The sequence below is a fragment of the Zootoca vivipara genome, chromosome 6, assembly GCF_963506605.1.
Source record: "Zootoca vivipara chromosome 6, rZooViv1.1, whole genome shotgun sequence".
Classification (NCBI taxonomy): Eukaryota; Metazoa; Chordata; class Lepidosauria; order Squamata; family Lacertidae; genus Zootoca; species Zootoca vivipara.
This window is the reverse complement of record NC_083281.1, coordinates 19,530,453-19,551,699: the sequence shown is the minus strand read 5'-3', so window position 1 is coordinate 19,551,699 and position 21,247 is coordinate 19,530,453. Positions and strand designations below refer to the sequence as shown.

At 49.0% G+C, this 21,247-nt stretch overlaps 1 protein-coding gene across 1 annotated transcript in view; it reads left to right on the top strand.

Annotated features, from left to right (window-relative positions):
* Positions 1 to 1,036: 1,036 nt before the first annotated feature.
* The window catches only part of SLC1A5 (solute carrier family 1 member 5), a 38,224-nt gene continuing 18,013 nt past the window's right edge, over positions 1,037 to 21,247 (top strand). The window contains exons 1-2 of the mRNA XM_035119549.2: positions 1,037 to 1,967; positions 18,519 to 18,561. Of these exons, the coding sequence (XP_034975440.2) occupies positions 1,438 to 1,967; positions 18,519 to 18,561 (573 nt within the window). The 5' untranslated portion in view covers positions 1,037 to 1,437. The remainder of the gene's footprint in view (positions 1,968 to 18,518; positions 18,562 to 21,247) is intronic.

The following is a 21,247-nucleotide window of genomic DNA, read 5'->3' as shown; positions in this document are numbered from 1 at the left end:
TTCCCATCATTCCTGACCGCTGGCACTGATGCCTATTCCACAGCTTCGCTCTGCCCTGGGGATCCCACCCAGGGTCACTTCATCCTCGTGGCCTCTCTCTTACGCCAGACTGTCTGGCTCTCCTCTAACTTCAGCAGGGTTTGGTTCAGCTTGTGTGACCAGCAGTCAGGGGAGATGGGAGTTGTACTTCACAAAATCTGGTATTGCCTCTAGACTTTCAATAATTTCTGTGAACCGCTTTTCCAACTCGCTGGAAAATCAGTATACAAAATCCTTGCTATGATATTGTTTTTATTTATTACATTTATATCCTGTCCACAATGGTTACTAGTCATGACAGCTATGCATCACACCCCTGAATACAAGTCGCTGCGAACTACAAGTGAGGAAGTGTTAGTGTTGCACTCAGGTCCTGCTTACGGGTTTCGGACACACATCTGGTTGGCTGCTGTGAAACGGGATGCTGCACTAGGCAGGTTTTTGGCCTGATCCAAAATGGCTGCCCTTATGCTAAATGTGCAACTGATAAACCTGTCCTTGGACAGGGAGCTTCCCTCACCCTTTGAATAATATGTTTGTAGAAATGTTGTTGTTCGCATTAATGACTTTCTGGTATGCGGGGTGGGTTGGCCAGGTAGTTAATTTAGTTAGCCTAAGTTAATTAACTGAGAGCTCCGGGGAGGGGCCTCCTTTTTGCGCAGTCTAACCGTCGGCTGAGGCAACATCCCTGAGGTAAAAAGAAGCCCAAAAGGCCTGTTGGGCGGGAAACCTCGTCAGAGGCTCATTGGGCCGCCCATCCCCATCAATCCCCGCCCATTTCCCCCCTCCTGAAGAACATTACGTCAAAGAGACCACGCCCCCTTCCCCTGCCGCCGGTAGGGAACACTTTATATCGATCGCGCCCCGCCCTTCATGACGTACATCCCCTTCAGCCAATCAGGTGCCGAATTCCAGGAGCCACCGCCCATGTCCCCGCCCAGGCACCGTGCAGAAGAGGCGTGTCCTCCTCCCCGAAAAGAGAAGAGCCGCATGGGCACTCCCCCGGCATTTCCCGCGTGGCGGAGAGCGGAGCCGGGTCCGTTCAGCGGGGGATCAGGACGGCCACGTGGAAATCGGAGCCGGCAGCGGTTTAAAGGAATTTCCCTGGGGAGGAGACTGAAGCAGCAGCAGCACAAGGAATTCATCGGATCACGCTTGGCCACCTGAGCTGGCCAAGGGAACCCCCCACCTCGTTCCGCGTGGCGCTTATTCCATTGTGCACCAAATCGCATCTTGATTTTGGGAGGACTTTTTCGTTCACTCGTGGGAACTTCATCCGAGGCTGCAGCTTCTTTCTTAAGAAATTCCTTATTTGGTGCATTTTACCAGATCTCTCTCCAATCCACCCATTTCCGCCGCCCCCCTCTTCTTCTTTTTTGTGCTTTTAATTGCTCCGCGATGGCGGCGGAGAAATTCTCCGGAGCCTCCAACGGGAGTATCGGGGCTCCGGCGCACGCTGGGGTGGAGGTCCCCGAGGGCGGCAAGAGCAGCCTGGGCGCGTCCCGGCTGCGGGGCTGCCTGCGGGCCAACCTGCTGGTGCTGCTGACCGTGGCCGGCGTGGTGGCCGGCGTGGTGGTGGGGCTCGGGGTGCGGCAGCTGCCCGGCGGCGGGCTGAGTCGCGTGGACATCCTGCTCTTCTCCTTCCCCGGGGAGCTGCTGCTGCGCTTGCTGAAGATGATCATCTTGCCCCTGGTGGTCTGCAGCCTGGTGGCGGGCGCGGCCAGCCTGGACCCGGCTGCCTTGGGGCGCTTGGGCGGCTGGGCGATGCTCTTCTTCCTGCTCACCACCCTGCTGGCGTCGTCCATCGGCGTCGTCCTCGCCTTCATCATCAAGCCCGGAGAGGGGGCGTCGGCCCCCAAGCTCTTCGGCGACGAGGCGGCGGTGCCCGAGGCCAAGCAAGTGGTCGACTCCTTCCTCGATCTCATCAGGTGAGTGGGGAAGCTCCCACCACGGGCGGGGGGTGGGTGGTTCGGGTTTCTGAAGGCGTCGCATGCTCAGAGGCACTCTTGAAATCGTAGAGGTGGAAGGGACCCCGTATAGCTTGCACTGCATTTTATACTTTGTACAATTGCACATTTCAGGAAACCAAAAGAGTAATGTAACTCTGGAAAGGAGCAATTAATTTAAAGGGAATATCGCCTGTAGGCAGCGATATATAAGGATTGGAAACCCAGTGTGAGGAACGGGAGAGCGCTTCACCATAGGCACTCTTGTTTGTCCATTATTGGTGCTGTTGCCCACCCTCCAGGAGGAACGCCACCAAGGCTGAACCCTGGGGTAAAGCCACACGTGGCAGGAGCAGTTAACTGCATTTTAATGTGACGTGGTTCAGTTCTGCCACCTAGGCGGATCCTCCTGAGAAAGCCATGCCCCATGGGTAGTGTATTCTGAAAGCTGGTACAGTAGTTGTGGTTGCTTTGCAGGCTGACCAGCATGTGTATATCAAAGGGTTTTTTTAGGCCTTTGCACATTAATCACTAGCCATAAAATCTTGACCATATTCCTGTGGAGTAGCTCATGGGATGGTGTGTCATGTGAGGACAAACATTGCCTCTCCCTTCTCGCATTTTCTTGGATCTGTTTATTCCACCCTCCCTGTCACGCATGCCTTTATGAGCTGGAATATAATCCAGTGTAAGAGGATCGCATTTCTCCCAACCAACCAAAAAGCCTCCCCTGCCCCCTCCAGAGAACCAGAGAAAAGGGCCGAAATGTCTCAGTCCAGGCTAAAATACGCCCTTCCAGAAGGCCATTGGTCACAGGGTGTAGAGTCTTCTCCCCCCCTCCACCGATGGGGGTACAGAATGTTCTAAGATGGTCATCCTGCTCCCTCATGGTTTTTTCCCCCCGCTCTCTTCCTGGCAGTTTTTGAAATAATGTCATCCTTCCTGACGAAAATGGAAATTTCGGACGGGTGCAGGAGTGGGAGGCCTGGAATGTGCTGAGATTAGGGTGGCGTCTGCATCTTCTTGCTGAATCCAGGGTGGTTGTGGTGGGCCAGCCAGCCTTCTCTGGGCGGTGTGAAAAACACTTGGCAGGGCAGAGAGGGCCGTGGCAAAGTTGCAGAGGGATGCGGAGACCTTGTGCCAGCCTTCTCTTCCCCTCATGCGCTGCATATGTTTTCATCTACAACTCCCTTTGAGGCCCCAACCAGCACAGAGAGTAGTAGTCCAAAACATCTAGAGTAACAACAGCTTAAGAGACGGCTGGTACACGGTTTTATTGGGTGGCAGAAAACATCTCTTTATACACAATAGGCTGGCAGCCCCACTTGGAAAAGGAACTTGAAAGTATCAAATCGCCATTTCTGATTACGGCCACTTCGGCAAAACTGGATGGTGGTGCTGTACCCCATTCTTAATCTTTTAGCATACGGTTCTCCTGTTAGAAAGAAACTCAGATATATAAGCTTAGGTGCCTTAGACCAAGGTTACAGTCACCAGAATGGAATGTCTAGCTGCCATTTTTGGGTGGCTCTTGAGTCTTATTTTTCAAAGGAAAGCCAGACTGCGGTTGATTCTCAGTTAAACATCTGGCTAGATCAGAAGACGACCTTGAGCTAGGTTAAGACCTTTGAGAACTTAAAAGAAGAAAAGTCACTTGATCCCGAGACCGTCTACGTATATATTGGCCTATTCCTGATCTCTTTTTCCTAATAGTGACTGCTCCTGCTCAGGCTGCAGAGGAAAAGCATTCTGGTTCCCTGGGCATGTGCCTCCAGATGGTGAAGATGTCAGGCGCTGTCCTGGCATCCAGGCATCTTCACTTGGTCACAAGTAGTTGAAAGCCAGGTGCAAAATGCACCTGGTTGAAAAGTCCTATGTCTCCATCACTGCTGCTCATCTGCAGGTCAAGAGAGCTGGTGGACTGAAGAGGCCATGACCCAGAGCATGCCAGGTTTGTACTGAGTACCTTGCGGGGTTAGCCCAAAGATCCATTGACTGGTTAAATGCCTCCTAGGAGTAATAGCAATCACCCAAAAGCCTTTCCCTCTTGGGCTCATCCTGCCGAAGCTTTTATTGAAAATGCTTCCCCCCACCTCCCATGGTGCCCAGTGCTAGTTGTGCTGCTGGTTGCTGTGGCAACCACGCAACACTCATTTCCGCAGGTTTAATGATAGCTGTGCAAAGATAATACGAGACTGTAATCTAATCTACGGGTCCTCTAGACAGATTTCCTCCTGTGGCAGAGGGGGTGAGCATCTACTGGGATGCTTGCCGACATTAACACTCACCTGGCAGATTGAAACCTGGCAGGTAGCTGTGGCATGTCCAAGGCCTCTGCCAAATGGGCTGGCTTTTGGTTGCAGAAGGATTTGACAACAACAAAAAACCCTGGTGTCACCATCTCAGATAGAAAGTTATGAGAACCACCTTCTTTTTCTTTATCCGACCTGGATCTTGGAAGCACTGGAACATCTTGTCCGTGCATAAAACAGATTTATTTGTTATCTTATATTCTTTATTGAAAGATAAAAGAATACATAATTACATGCAGACAGGGTAAGATAAGACACAAAAAAAGAAGAAAGGGAGAAAAGAAACGGTAGGAAACAAAACAGAACAGTAACAAATGTATAAATTACAAGAAAGTGTTATTGTAACTACCCAGACCATAACCTAATAACAGATATATATATTTTGCTACAGAGTACTTAAGAACTTGTGTAGAGACCCCTGTTCCCAGCCCAGCCTACCAGCTGGAACTGGTACCCCATGTGATGCATGCACAATAGATGGCCCAATGTTTTGTGATCATGTTTGCCTCGCACTGTTGCAACCTTTGGGCACATGCCACGGCAAAGCACTTGCCCGGGTGCTGTGCCCCTGAGACACAAAGTTCCAAGGAGCTGGGGAAAGCTAAGAAATAGCAAGAACCAGTTCCCCCACTTCCTCTGCCCAGACACATGCTCCCAGTCCTGGATCTGTTGCAAGACCTTTTTTCCGCATAGCTTGGAGCTGTGGGTGCCACGTAGAGATAATTTCTACCCTCTCCTAGATGGGAATCTTTAATTTCAGGGCTGGCTAGGTTTTAACATCCCCCCCCGGGGGGGGGAACTATAGAAGCCTTTTTATACACCTGCCCATTACCAAATTTGTATTCTGGTAACCCTTGCCCCCTACTTTCTTCCACCTCTCCCCCCCCCCAAACCCCCTCTGTGTTTGTAACAACAACCACAAACTAGACTGTTGCAGGAGAACGTGGATTGGTTGAATTGCCTTCCTTAACCTCCAGGATAATGGGATTTCAGCTCATTTTCTACAACTGTTGGCCCTTTGGGCAGGGGCAGATGGGAGCTGTAGTCCAAAACATCTGGAAGGCACAAAAGCGTTAGCAGGGTGATCCTACAGCATCGAGCTGTTGCCTCCGCAAGCAGTGTCTTAATGCCGAAGAGAGAAAATCGGGAGCCCCCTAATAAAATTGTACCTTGGCTACCAGTTAACCTTGGTTGCACCTCTTCAGGGTCTCAAACACAGAGGCATTTCACAGCTCCCACATATAACCAGTGTTAGAAATTAGGCAGACACGTTTTTGCGACTGGCGCAGGTCCCATTGCGACCACGTGGAGGTCTCTGGATGCCGGACTGGCGACTGGGGAAAGCCAAACGTCCCTTAGAGAAGGATCTGAAACATTTCCCTTGAAGCTTGAATGTGTTTTGTTCTGGATGTTTGACTTGACTGTGCTGTCTCTTCGAGACCTGTTCTTTACACTATAAAGCAGCATACAAACGGGGTTAAGAATAAGAATAAATTCCATTGTTTTTTAAAAATGAAGGGCTCCCAGACGTTTCGTTGTGGTGACTGTAACCTAGGTTTAAGGTGCCGTTTCCAACACTGCATATGATACATGGTAGCTCTGCTTTTGCCAACTTGGTGCCCTCTGGGTATTACAAGTCCCATCAATTGGAGTCGAGCAGAATTTGGAGGGCACCAGGTTGAGGATGGCTGGGTGGGAGCTCAACAGCCTTCTTTACTGTGTGTGCTTCTCTCCCCCCCCCCCCAAGCTAAAAAAAAATTGCACTATGTAATCCATTTCTGATGCTCTAGCAAGCACAAGCCTTGAATGGGGGGGGGGAGTTCCCCTGTTTTTATCAAGCTACCTGGCATTACACACAATTGGGGTAGCTTCCTCTCCCTGCCTAGGTGGAGTCTATCTACCTTTGCTCACCTTTGCAGAGTCAAAGATGTGACCCATGTCCAGCTTTTCCTGTTTGGACCATTTCCAGTTGAAGGAGTGACGATCTCATAAAGAGGGTTGCCCTGCCCGCTTGCAAATAGACTATTGACTTCACCTTGCCTTAAGACCAGAGAGGTCATGCAGTTTCCATTGTTATATTGGCCACAATCTGATTAGTGTGTCCACCCTCCGAAACAGCTGCTTGCATCACCCCGGTAATAAGCCCAGAAAAACAGTTTTGTTCAGAATTTTGCCAAAGCTCTGCTCCCCGTTTCTTTTTGTAATATGTTTGTAAAAATTAATTCCCCCCCCCAACATTTTCACAGCAAATAGTTTCATAAATTGACTTCCTACCCCCACTTCAACAGTGTTCTTACTCAAACCATTTCTAAACTATATCTTTATTACACAAAGTTTCTCTATTACAGTTGTTTTGTCATTTTGCTTCCGTTGCTTCTATCTCCTACCCTGACTGCGATTTCGTTTGACTATAGTATTTTTTAAAAAATAGTCCAAGAAAGGCCATCATTCTTCTGCGAAATGTTCATAATTTTGATCTCTTAATTTTGCCATCAGCTTTGCCATTTCTGCATAGTCCCTGCTGTTTCTGAGCTCGAAGGCTGCAGCTCTTTCAAAATAACTTGCCGCCATCAAATTTGGAAACTTGTCCTGTAAGAGCCCCGATAACAGTCGTACCTTGGTTTTTGAACAGCTTAGCTCTCGAACGTTTTGGCTTCCAAACGCCACAAACCTGGAAGTGACTGTTCTGGTTTGCGAATTATTTTTGGAAGCTGTACGTCCGGTGAGGCTTCCGAATGGCTGCAGGAGCTTCCTGCAGTGAATCAGAAGCCGCACTTTGGTTTCCAAATGTTTTGGAAGTCGGAACGGATTTCCGGAACGGATTCTGTTCGACTTCCAAGGTACGACTGTTGCATCAGAAGCAGCGGAGGGTATTGTGGTGCTTCGAAGTGAATTTATTATGGTACAAGCTTACCACTTAATCAGAGATGCATGGAGTTAAATTTCTGCAAAGAAAGTTACTTTGGCCTTGGGTTCACTTTTGGTCTAAGCTGGTGATGAAGTAGAATAATATAATTGTCACTTGTGCTTTTGATAAGCCTGAGCTCCAGGAGAGCTAAACGCTTCACTATACGAGGCAGAGATGGGAGGGAGAGCTTTATTAATGCTGACATTGAGCTTGAGCCAGGTTAGTCCTCTGCCTCTGCCACTCTGGGGGAACAAAGAGGGTGTCTTTCAGGTTGACCTCAATCTGGGGCTCCCCGTTTGTGGGTGGAGGCATATTGACTGATTACTGCTGTGGGTGGAAATCCAGTTTTCCGTTGTGACCTACCAGAACCTGGGGTAATGCTGAGCGACTCTGAATCGAGCCATTGTGGACAGATGGAGTAAGCTGGCAGCGGTGATGTAAAGACCCGGCTGTCGGCCTCTGGCTGCAGAGAAACAGGAGCTTTCCGGGGGCAGAGAAGACCACTCAGCGAAAGGGGTGGGTTTTGCCAGGCATTCCTGGGAGCAGGAATGCTTTTGGAAGATCCTAACACAGCCTAGGGACGTGGGTGGTGCTGTGGTCTAAACCACTGAGCCTAGGGCCTGCCAATCAGAATGTTGGCGGTTCGAATCCCCGCGACGGGGTGAGCTCCCGTTGCTCGGTCCCAGCTCTTGCCAACCTAGCAGCTCAAAAGCACGTCAAAGTGCAAGTAGATAAATAGGTACTGCTCCAAGCGGGAAGGTAAATGGTGTTTCCGTGGGCTGCTCTGGTTCGCCAGAAGCGGCTTTGTCATGCTGACCACATGACCTGAAAGCTGTACGCCGGCTCCCTCGGCCAATAATGCGAGATGAGCACCGCAACCCCAGAGTTGGTCACAACTGGACCTAATGGTCAGGGGTCCCTTTACCTTTAACACAGCCTAGTGCCCTCTGGCACAGCTGGCTGAGAACGATGGGAGTCGTACCCCAAAACATCTGCAGAGCAACAGGGTGGTGAAGACTGTGCTAGAACTCTCTTTCCCCCCATGTCTGGAAGGGTCATGGTTTTAGGGTTTATTTGTTTTTGGGTTGTTGTTTTTTTGCATACAATAAAAATATCAGAAAATGGAAAACACACACTGGTTTAAGAGTTGCTGAGTCACCACACAACAAAAGTTGCTGGGTCACGCTCAAAGGAAAGATAAGTTTAAAAAGATAAGTTTTTGGTTGCTGTTCTCTGATTCCAGAGAACTGGAGCTGCAAATCTCCCGGAAAACTATACTGTTACACCCAAATTTGGCGAACAATGCTGTGCCTCCCAAGTCAGAACCAGAGCATTGGTTTATCTTGCTTATGCTGACTGGCAGCTTTTCCCCTCTCCATCCTTACATGGAAATAGCACAGACTGACCTTGGGACCTTTTTGCATTTAATTTCTGTGCTCTCCCACTGAGCTCTGGGAGTTCCCTTGAGAGGCATGTCCCACTGCTTTTCTTGCACAACAGCCTTGAACTTGCAACCTTCAGTGGCTCTGAGCAGCCGGCCGGCCTCCAGCTGGCGAATTGTGCCTCCATTTTCCATTTGGGAGGCAAGCAGCAAACTCTCTTCCTGAACCAGGAAATTGGATTGAACTGGAGGGTATTTGGGGATGAAGGGAGCAGCAGGCGAGTCTGAGGCTGGGTGCTGCTGGTGCTCAAGCCGTGGTTTATCTGTTGCATTTGAATTTCACTAGATTTTTGAAAACCCCAACTTTGCCGGGTTAGGTCAGCCTCCATTGGATTGGCCGAGTCATTTTCTTCCTGAGCTTACGCACCCCCGGCTCTTCTCATTCAGTAGAGCACGAGGCTGTCAATCTCAGGGTTGTGGGTTCGACCCCCCGGATTGGGCAAAAAAGTTCTGCATTGCAGGGGGTTGGTCTAGATCAGGCATCCCCAAACTGCGGCCCTCCAGATGTTTTGGCTTACAACTCCCATGATCCCTAGCTAACAGGACCAGTGGTTGGGGAAGATGGGAATTGTAGTCCAAAACATCTGGAGGGCCGAAGTTTGGGGATGCCTGGTCTAGATGATCGTTGTGGTTCCTTCCAACTCTGCAATTCTATGTTTATCTTACCCATAACAGCCATAGTGGCCCATTCAGAGAAGCAGTCAGGAGATGGCCATGTAGTCATTGAAGGACAAGCTGTTCCATTTCTTAGAATCGTGAGATTCGGCTGGCCTTCTGCGAGCACGGTAATAAATCTGAAGTCCTTTGCCTACGGTGTTTTGGTTTTTTTTAAGACAAATGGCAAATGGTTCTTGAGAATACCACGAGAATTCAAGAAAGGCAGAATGGTCCATTTCTCTCTCGTGGTTCACAATGTGTTGTTGTTTGTGCTTTGTTTAGTCGTTTAGTCGTGTCCGACTCTTCGTGACCCCATGGACCATAGCACGCCAGGCACTCCTGTCTTGCACTGCCTCCCGCAGTTTGGTCAAACTCATGTTCGTAGCTTCGAGAACACTGTCCAACCATCTTGTCCTCTGTCGTCCCCTTCTCCTAGTGCCCTCAATCTTTCCCAACATCAGGGTCTTTTCCAAGGATTCTTCTCTTCTCATGAGGTGGCCAAAGTATTGGAGCCTCAGCTTCACGATCTGTCCTTCCAGGGAGCACTCAGGGCTGATTTCCTTAAGAATGGATAGGTTTGATCTTCTTGCAGTCCATGGGACTCTCAAGAGTCTCCTCCAGCACCATAATTCAAAAGCATCAATTCTTCGGCGATCAGCCTTCTTTATGGTCCAGCTCTCACTTCCATACATCACTACTGGGAAAACCATAGCTTTAACTATACGGACCTTTGTCGGCAAAGTGATGTCTCTGCTTTTTAAGATGCTGTCTAGGTTTGTCATTGCTTTTCTCCCAAGAAGCAGGCGTCTTTTAATTTCGTGACTGCTGTCACCATCTGCAGTGATCAAGGAGCCCAAGAAAGTAAAATCTCTCACTGCCTCCATTTCTTCCCCTTCTATTTGCCAGGAGGTGATGGGACCAGTGGCCATGATCTTGGTTTTTTTGATGTTGAGCTTCAGACCATATTTTGCGCTCTCCTCTTTCACCCTCATTAAAAGGTTCTTTAATTCCTCCTCGCTTTCTGCCATCAAGGTTGTGTCATCTGCATATCTGAGGTTGTTGATATTTCTTCCGGCAATCTTAATTCCGGCTTGGGATTCATCTAGTCCAGCCTTTCGCATGATGAATTCTGCATATAAGTTAAATAAGCAGGGAGACAATATACAACCTTGTCGTACTCCTTTCCCAATTTTGAACCAATCAGTTGTTCCATATCCAGTTCTAACTGTAGCTTCTTGTCCCACATAGAGATTTCTCAGGAGACAGATGAGGTGATCAGGCACACCCATTTCTTTAAGAACTTGCCATAGTTTGCTGTGGTCGACACAGTCAAAGGCTTTTGCATAGTCAATGAAGCAGAAGTAGACGTTTTTCTGGAACTCTCTAGCTTTCTCCATAATCCAGCGCATGTTTGCTATTTGGTCTCTGGTTCCTCTGCCCTTTCGAAATCCAGCTTGCACTTCTGGGAGTTCTCGGTCCACATACTGCCTAAGCCTGCCTTGTAGAATTTTAAGCATAACCTTGCTAGCGTGTGAAATGAGCGCAATTGTGCGGTAGTTGGAGCATTCTTTGGCACTGCCCTTCTTTGGAATTGGGATGTAGACTGATCTTCTCCAATCCTCTGGCCATTGCTGAGTTTTCCAAACTTGCTGGCATATTGGGTGTAGCACCTTAACAGCATCATCTTTTAAAATTTTAAATAGTTCAGCTGGAATATCATCACTTCCACTGGCCTTGTTATTAGCAGTGCTTTCTAAGGCCCATTTGACTTCACTCTCCAAGATGTCTGGCTCAAGGTCAGCAACCACACTACCTGGGGTGTATGAGACCTCCATATCTTTCTGGTATAATTCCTCTGTGTTATCACCCCTCATTTCTCTCCTTCCTCCTCCTCCCAAAAAAATTGGTTTTCCAGCCCATCAGGCTCTTTTTAAAGCAGACTGGCAGAGAACACGTTGCTGAACTTCTCTCTGCTTCTTTCCAAGCAGGCTGTTCACTACCACGGGATCCTTGCGGTGGCAATGATTTTCACACACCCATCGGGGCGCCGAGTCAGAAGCGCCTGTAGTTCATGAGTCGCATGGAATCTTGAGTCATAAGAGCTGACATTTAAACGTCTGCCATTAGAGGGAAGGTGCTTTGAAAAAAGGTGGGAGAGAGGAGCTCATTCTGAAAGCTTTTATGCAGGGGGCTTCCAGCAATTTGACTGCTCATAATGGAACTCGGGCACTGTCATGGTTGGAAGGAGAGACAGTTTGCAACGATGCTTTTTGGAGTAGGTGCAGTTATTTTTGTACACAGTCTGTTTCTTTGACTCGGTTCGTTCTGAAAGGGGGTGGGGCAAGGATGGTTTTGTCCTCCCAAATCTGATGCAACATGCGTCGGGTATTGAGTTTCCTTGCTGATGTCGTGAGGTTGGAGGTTTTTTGTGTCCACCCCCCCCCTAAAAAGGCTATATAACAGTTCATTTAGGCTAAAAAGATGACTTATTTCTGGGCTGAGAGCAAAAGGAAAATTCCAAATTCCTGGGAATTTGGGGTGGGTGGAAATCCTCAAGAGCCCCGGGTGGCATTCAGCCAAGTTTTACTATGTATTGAAATGAATGGGCCTAACTTAGTCATGCTCATGAATTTAAATGTCTACTCTGAGTAAAACTTAGTTGAACACACACCCTATTTTTTAGATCGGGGGTCCAAAATCCTGGGAGCCCCAGGCGGACATGTATAAGTCTAAGAAACTTACATGTGCACCACAGTATGCATTCGTACCTTGGAAGTCAAACTCCTTGCCAGTCAAATGTTTTGGCTCCCAGACTTTGCAAACCTGGAAGTGATTGTTGCGGTTTGCGAATGTTCTTTGGAACCCGAACGTCTGTCGCGTGATTGGCTGCAGGAGCTTCCTGCAGCCAATCGGAAGCCGCGCCTTGGTTCCTGAACGTTTTGGAAGTCGAACGGACTTCCAGAAGGGATTCCGAGGTATCACTGTACCCTTTGCACAGAAGAAAACCTGGTGGGGCTTAGACATTGCCCCTCCCCCCCGGAAATAAAAAAAAAGGCAAAACCCTTACACTGCCCCTCCTGTTGTAAAAGGAGATAGGAACCCTAAAACATTTAGGATAAAAACCACCTCCCAGTTATAAGAAAATTAACAGGGGGGCGGGGAACAGAGGCCTTGACAGACATTGGGGGGCTGGGTGGACCCCAGTTTTACAGTATGGCTATGACATTTATTCGTGGATTGAAAGGGGTTTGACTAGATGATCCTTGGGATCCCTTCCACCTCTGATTCTATGGTCTAAACCAGCGGATCTTAAATGAGCCTTGTACTGAGGACTGCTGCTCTGTTGCTGTGGTGTCTTTGGGTTCCCGAGCTTTCTAAAATGATAGTCATTATATGGAGGGGTGCTTGGAAGGTTTTGGAATTCAAACCTTCCTGCTGTTTGTGCGTTGTAGCCACAATTTAACAAAGATGTACTTGTTCTGGGCTGGGGCGGGAGGTGATTTTGAAGAGGATGTGCCCGGAGTTTCTTAGAAGCTGCCTCAGACGTTGCTGGCTTTATGCAGGCATAGGTAAAGGGACCCCTGACCATTAGGTCCAGTTGTGACCGACTCTGGGGTTGCGCGCTCATCTCGCATTATTGGCCGAGGGAGCCGGCGTATAGCTTCCAGGTCATGTGGCCAGCATGACAAAGCCACTTCTGGCAAACCAGAGCAGCACATGGAAACGCCGTTTACCTTCCCGCTGTAGCGGTTCCTATTTATCTACTTGCATTTTAACGTGCTTTCGAACTGCTAGGTTGGCAGGAGCTGGGACCAAGCAACGGGAGCTCACCCCGTCACAGGGATTCGAACTGCCGACTTTCTGATCAGGAAGCCCTAGGCTCAGTGGTTTAACCACAGCGCCACACCACTGTCAAACGCAAACCGCTTTAAATTGTGGATCCCCATGTCGGTTGATCACCAGCCTTCGGCCACGGTTCAGAATGTGGAATGGGTGAGATTCAAGAGGATATAAAAAGCACAGAAAGGGGGCAGAGAAGGTGGCGCTACTTTAAATCGGCTTTCTTCAACCTGGTGCCCTCCAAACGTTTCGAACTGCCTTCCCACCAGTCCTAGTCAGCAAGGCCAATAGTCCAGGATGATGGGGTTTGTAGCCTAAAACATCTGGGAGGCATGTGGAAAGGTTAATGGAGGCATTGGGAGCAATAATTTGGAAGACTTAGGCCGGAGCAAGTGGAGTCGGAGAGTCTCTGTAGGTAGAAATCCCAAGCTGCAAGAAGCTATACTACATGCTAGTTTTATCCTCTTCCCTAAAGCTATAAGGGTGATAACCGAGAAGGAGAAAAGAAGCTCAGGAGATGGCTGGAAGAGGAAATGGGAGACTTCATTCCAGCACCTTACGGACAGGGTAAATAGCTGCTCCGTTATAATAACAGACAACGCTTCAGATACGATTGTGCCTTTCGGAAAGAGATAAGAGACTCAATCCTTCATTCAATAATGAGCAACTGTGCAGGGCAGGGCCGTTACCTGCCTTTCTCAAACCTGACATACCTGCAAGTAGAAAATAGCCTGGTTGGTGTCTTGAGTTTCCGAAGAAGAATGTCTCATAAGTTGGAGGCATGAGATAAAAGGGAGGGACGAGTCGGGAAGTTCAAATTCCTTTAGGCGGTGGCTCAGATTCACTGTAAGAGAGGTTCAGATGAAATCTCCATGTGGGTCGTATCCAGCTATGTTAGACATATGTACATATATCAGTGTTTGAAATTAGCCGGGCGCCAGTCGCATTTTGCCTGGTTGCAGTCAGCTGGTGTGCTGGGCACTGAGGCAGCAAAAGATACCACATGATCTGGTATCCAGTTTCTTCCCTTTTGTGTTTCTCAGTAATATCCCCTCCCCACCCCACCCCCCACTAAAATGAAATTTTAAAAAGCCATCCTATCACAGGATGCTTCTGTCAAGTGCTTTGCTGGAGCTGCGATATCTCACCCTGGCATCTTTGCAGCATTCAGGAAATGTAATGTTCAACGGCGCAGTTCTCTACGTAATTTTTTTGATTCTCCTAGCTTCTAGTGTTGCACCCATGTCTTCCAAGCATGAAGCAGAAACAGATGACAGTCCATCACACTTTCAGTTCCCAAGGTTCAGCCTCTCCTTCTCAGGAACATCTCTCCCTGAAACATGCCCACATTTCTCTGGAGGCCAAGCTGAGGAGAGATTGCAGGGCCTTCTGCGTTTTTAGATGGGGCAGCCATTTTGTGTCATGCAGCGGCCCCCTCCCCAAATGGCGGCCATTTTGCAACTTCCTCAAAGTCCCAAATGCTCCCACCCCCCCACCCCCCAAATGGTTGGTGGACCCTGGGAAGGGCTGCTCCTCCCTCGCGACAAATTTGGAAGGGTGCGGGAGTGAAAAAGTCTGCTGAAAGCGGGATTGTTGGCACTGGGAAAGAGCAGTGAGGGAAAGCAAAGAGATCTGGCGAAGAAGGAAATTGGGGTGGGGGAGAGAAAAGGAGACGCTTAAAAGCTTGAAAGAAACTGCCACAGCCATCTGACATTATGGCGTAACCAACCTAGTTGACTTGGGTATCCAATAAATTTGTCTGCCCCAGTAGCCAGTCACTGTTTCCCAGCCTGGCCTACCTTGCACGGTTGTTGTAGGCCGGCTGATTGTTTAATTTATGCTAATATTGCTCAATTATGGGTTAATTTGCTTAAATTTGTGAATGATCCACTTTTATGCTCCTCAAATCTCGAGTGATGGCTGCCCAGCTCTTCTTACGCAGCAAAAAGTTCTCCTCACGTAGCAAAAAGCTCTGAACCACCATTGCATCTGGCGTCCCAAAAGACAGCTAAATAGCCTTCAGTTTAACAACACAGCTCTGTCTCCGGTCCTGATCTGGATTGTTTCCTGGTTCTCTTTGCTTTCTACTGCTCCTGATTTGACTATCTGGTGCTGATTTGATTGCTCTTCCTCTGCTGATGGGTTGGTGCTTTGGCGCCTTGTAGTGAGCTGCACCTGTTGAATTCCAGCCTGTCAGGTGGCTATTGAAAAATGAAGGAGAAATAACAATGCTGGCTATGTAGATTGCTGCGACTTGATTTTGTTTTCCTCGTGCTGGGGTGAGTGGGGTGGAACTTGTGCTGAAATAGAATTTGGGATGCAGGGAGACAGGAGCAAATTGCTGCATGTGCACAATTCATAGCTGCCAAGTCTCCTGTTTTCCCCGGGAAATCCCCGTTTTTCCAGCTGTTCCCAGCTGAAAAAACAGATTTTTTTGTTTTTCCCTGGTTTATTCTGGCGCGGCGGCCATTTTGGAGCTGGGCGGAGCATGCTCAGAAGCGACTTTTGATGCTGCTCTGCCCAGTTCCAAAATGGCTGCAGTGCGACTTCTGGCGCGCCGGCCATTTTGGAACTGGGCAAAGCAGTATCAAAAGTCACTTCTGAGCATGCTCCGCCCAGTTCCAAAATGGCGGCAGCGCTAATTCCGGTCTGCTATTTCCAGCCTGGTCCCTTATTTCTCTGACAGCAACTTGGCAGGTATGGCATAATTGCATCCGAAGTCACTTGCTACAAATAGCAGGACAGGTTTGGGAAGTGAGGGGCTGGTCTGCACGTGTGGGATGGGGGGCTTCTCCTTGATCTGGCATGCCACCCCCTGGGTTCCCCCTTTCTATGCTGCAAGAGGAGAAAGTAGGGCTGCCCCCCTAAGTGCTGATGGGGGGGGTCTCCCCTCTCAAAAGTGGGTCAGTGTGCTGCTCTATGGAGCCAGCCACTCACTCCCGGGATTGGAGTCTTAATCTTGTTTGTGCTGCCCAGTTAATCTTCTGGCAGTTCCAAGCCCTGAATTGATGGCGTGGGGAGAAAAGGGGCGACCAGAGGGGGGATTAGGGTGCAGGGAAATTCAGAAGCCTAGTGAGCAAAGGTGAAGACTGTGATATCTGATCTATCCAGGAGTTACGGCAACGGAGCAGGTTATTCTCGGCCAAGGCTCGGGTGACCCAGAGAGGCGGGGGGGGGGCGGAGGTACACAGGCTCTGAAATGAACAGTAGCTTGTGAGCGAAGTGACCGACTCAACAATGGAGAGCCTGGAAGTCCCCTTGGGGCATGGGCTTTCTGGGTAGCCCTAGGTAGACACTGGGTACAAAATATGGGGATAACAAGCACACTGGCACATAATAACACAGAGGGAAAACTGATCCCATACCAATAGAATAGAATAATTTTTTGGACAAGTATCAACCATACTTGTAATTTTGCTTCGACTACATTGCAATGTAAAGAAAAAACGTACCTCATACAAACACTATTCCCCTCACAATACAACAGCATAGCGAAAAGACCCCATACCACCAACTGGCCTCCCTTCCGCCCACAGCTACAGATTCAACCATCATTTGATGGCACAAGGAAAAAAGCTATTCCTGTGCCTAGACATTTTTGTATATAGAGTCCTGTACCGACGTCCGGATGGGAGTAAATCAAACAGGTGATGACCAAGATGCGAAGGGTCTACAGCAATTCTCTCTGCTCTCTTCCTGACTCGAGCAGCATAAAGTGCCTCTATTGGAGGCAAACTAACACCAATTACCCTCTCTGCAGTTCTTACTGCTCGTTGGAGCCTCTTCTTATCCAGCTTAGAGGCTGTACCATACCAGACAGTAATGGAATTACAGAGAACAGTTTCAATAGTACCTCTATAAAATTGGACCAGAGATTCTTTGCTGCCTTATGGGAAATCTTTGGGAGGAAAAAAAGCTCAGAAGCAAACCCTGCACAGATCCAGAGGGGAGTCCCTAAGGCAGTTGGATGGTGCCTCGCATTCCTCCTTCAGGCAACTCCTGCAGCCAGGCTGGGGCAAAACATCTTGTTCTGCTTTCCTTTGGCCACATCAGTGAGGCCGAGAGGGGGGTCTTGTTGTCTGGGCAGCCCAGGACCACCAGATACTCTGCCCAGGGAGGTCACTTCTGTGCTGCTAATGCAGTAGTTGGACTTCACCCTCAGAGGCGCACTCCATTGTGTCTCAAGACAGATGGATGCAAGCTGGAAGGGTCAGGTTAACCAGCAATGAAACAGGATACTGGAATAAAAGGAGCTGCTCTGGTTTGACCCAGTGGAGCCTGGACATTCCTATGAGAGGCAGCGGGTTTAGTGGTTAAGAGTGTTGGGCTAGGACCTGGGAGGCCAGGGTTCGAATCCCCATTCAGGCATGAAGCTCGCTGGGTGACCTTAGGCCAGTCAGTGTCTCTCAGCCTAACCTACCTCACAGGGTTGTTGTAGGGATTCTTTGAGGAGAAGGGAGAACCATGTACATCGTCTTGAACTCCTTGGAAGAAAAGGTGTCATTATATAGCTAATGAAATAAAATGAATGCATTTTGGGAAGCGTTATGGAAGAAGAAGAATTTGAATTTGATATCCCGCTTTATCACTACCCGAAGGAGTCTCAAAGCGGCTAATAATCTCCTCTCCCTTCCTCCCCCACAACAAACACTCTTTGAGGTGGGTGGGGCTGAGAGACTTCAGAGAAGTGTGACTAGCCCAAGGTCACCCAGCAGTTGCATGTGGAGGAGCGGAGACGCGAACCTGGAGATAACATCCTGGAGGGCTATGTAGAAGGCTGACGCTCATTGAGCTTGCAAGTGGTCACCTGCCAGAGAGGAGTTGGAATTTGCTTGCAGGCAAATCAGCCTTGCAAACAAGTCTCCAAAAACAGCAAGCCCAAACGCATGCGCGAACCCACACACAATGTTTACAAGCCTTGCCATCGATTCGCAAGAGCTTGCAGCTGGTCGACACATCTGTGTTTGTGTGTGGACTTGCAGCTTCTGCAGATTTGTGTGCTTTGGTCTCGATACAGTTTTCTGGAGCACCCTGTTGCCCTTAAGTTGGGAGAAGTTCTTTTTGGAGGTCTGCAACTAGTGCATGGGGGAGACCAACTGGTGGGACCCACCAGATGCTTCCATCAGCCACAGTCCATGTGGCCAGTTGTTAGGGAGAATGATGAGTCCAGCAACATCTGGAGTACCACAGAAGTGTCATCCTTGAGCTCCTAGCTGCCTTTGGGGTGTATACAGGACACTGAACATAGAAACTGCTGAGGGCGAAGGTTGGACTTGGGCTAAAAGGGGAATGTGGAGAGGGTGGGTTGAGTGATTGAGAGAGGCTATTTCCCACTGCAACCCTGTTTTTAATGTTTTTTCTCTTCTTCCACACAGGAACATCTTCCCCTCCAACTTGGTATCAGCTGCATTCCGATCGGTGAGTTTCTTAACTCCTCCCAACCTCCCCATCCCCACAATTCTCCCTCTCCCATTGAACCCAAGGCAGGCAGTGTTGGTCCAAACACTACATCGCGCAAAGCAAAGCCACTTTCTTTGGGTACTTGTGATCCCAGAAGGGGCTTTCACAATCAATTGATGGGCTTTTTCTAACAAAGCTTGACGATTTGCATCGTGAGCACTTAAGAGGGGCCTGCTGGATGGGGCCAGTGGCCCGTCTAGGACCGCATCCTGTTCTCACAGTGGCCAACCAGTTGCCTGCAAAACAGGATTCAGCCACCAGAGCACTCTTCCGTCTGGTGGTTTCCTGAGACTGGTCTTCCGAAGCTGTGGAAGCAGAGCCTAGCTATGGCTAGTAGTCCTCCATGAATTTGCCAAATCCTCTTCTAAAGTCATCCAGCTTGGTGGCCCTCGCTGACTCGTGTGGGCAGTGATGACCACCAACCCTAGATAGCTTAATTTGTCCTATCCTCTTCTCAAGTCATATAGAGAGAGCCCTTTCAGGAGTTGTGATTCTCCAGAAAAGGGAGTGGGAGGCTACGAAAACCGGGGAGCAGGTGCTTCTTTCCAGAGTGGAGGAAGCTAGAACAGGCAACTGCTTCGGTTACAAGACAGCCCATGCTGCTCAGTTGCCAGGATACGCAATCACTTTGGGACACAGTTGTTGGGTGAAGCGTATCATTGCTTTGGAAACCTGAAATAATTTCCACGGGGAGAAGTGCAGCGTTCTGGCCAGATCTCGAAGGAACCCTTCCCGGCGTTCAGCATAATATGGCATTGCTACAGAGCTATAAAACTCCTTAACCAAACCTTCCCCAACCTGCGGACAGACCTAACCAGCACGGCTGGTTGATGAAGCCGGCCCAATACTGCTTTCTGTTGCAAGCAGCCGTCCAGGAAATGTGGGGGTCAATATTTGGAAGAGGCACCTGGCTGCCTGTGGGGAGCAGTATCCTTGACTAGCCGGACCTTCTCATCTCATCCCACTGGACTCTCCTTGCATTCTCATGATATCCCTGTAAACAGCTTGCCCTGACTGCTGCTACTACTACTAATAATAAATAACAATAGGAATAATTTTATTATTTATACCCCGCCCATCTGACTAGGTTGCCCTAGCTGCTCTGGGTGGCTTCCAACAGATATAAAAACATAGTAAAACATCAAACATTAAAAACTTCCCTATACAGGGCTGCCTTCAGATGTCTTCTAAAGTTTGATGTTTCTTCTAAAAGTTGTGTAGTTCTTTATCTCCTTGACGTCCGATAGGAGGGTGATTCACAGGAAGGGTGCCACTACTGAGAAGGCCCTCTCTCTGCCTGGTTCCCTGTAACCTCACTTCTCACAGGGAGGGAACCGCCAGAAGGCCCTCAGAGGTGGACCTCAGTGTCTGGGCAGAATGATGGGGGTGGAGATGGTCCTTCAGGTATACTGGGCCAAGGCCGTTTGGGGCTTTAAAGGTCAGCACTGACACTTTGAATTGTGTTCGGAAACATATTGGGAGCCAATATAGATCCTTTAAGACTGGCATTGAATGGTCCCAGCAGCTGCTCCCGGTCACTAGTCTGGCAGCCGCGCTCCAGATTAGTTGTAGTTTCTGGGTCAGCTTCAAAGGTGACCCCACTAGGCAGTAGTCTAAGCAGGAGCTAACCAGCGCATAGACCACTCTGGTGAGACAGTATGCAGGCAGGAGGACATTGATTTTCAAATTTGGGTTCACAATGAGTGCCTAATTCCCGAGACTGCAAATGCGTTTTGAGCAGGAAACATGAACTGGGAGGGGGTTCAGAGCCCCTCATTGGGTGACCTTGGGCTAGTCGCCACCTCCTGGCTCAGCCTTCCTCCCAATGATGCTTTCAACAACACCAGAAGAGCTTCACAGCTGCATCAGTCTAAAAGCCCATCTCTGGTCCAGCCCCCTGTTCTCACAGTGCCCAGGGAGATGCCTCTGGGAAGTCTGCAAGCAGGTTATGTGTTTGCGGCTGCATTGGAGAATTGGTACGTCTGGCAGGAGGTCTCTGGGGTCTCTCCCAGGCTTGTAAATCAAGATGCCTCTGGCTTCTCTGTTTGCCTGACCGAGAAATAACGAATTTCCCTATCTGCAGTGAGCAACTGTCTTAGCCGTGTGCTAATTAAACATCTTCCTTTCCACCAGAGGCTTAAAAAAAAGGGAGATGCCTTTTGTGTGTGGTTACAAAACTATACCCTACATTAATGTTCCCCTGCTTTTTATTGACTGTTCTTTGTGATGCATTAATCCTCTTTAGGACGCAGGCAGGGTATGGGCAACGAAGCCAGCTTGGCTTAATTTTTAATAGCCTTGTTAAAGGAACAAAGGTGAATTCCCAGGTCGGATTTCAGGGGACAGATCCAGGCAGCCCATGGGGAAGGATGGCTTCTGCCTGCATCTCCCACCCATTCAGCTTGAAACCGTTGGCACATCCCTGTAAGGTCTGCTTACCCACAGCTGAATGTCTAGTGGATGAATAATCTGAATGCTTAACAGATAAATTGATCGGTTAATCTTCCCACTTGTCAAAAAACTCCAATTTATCTGTCTTTATCCAAGTGGCCTCGGTAGGGTTCAATGAGAAGCCCCCTTTAAGAAATCATTTTCAAACTTCCTAGTACTGTACAGTAACACCCCAGAGCCCAATGTTTCCAAA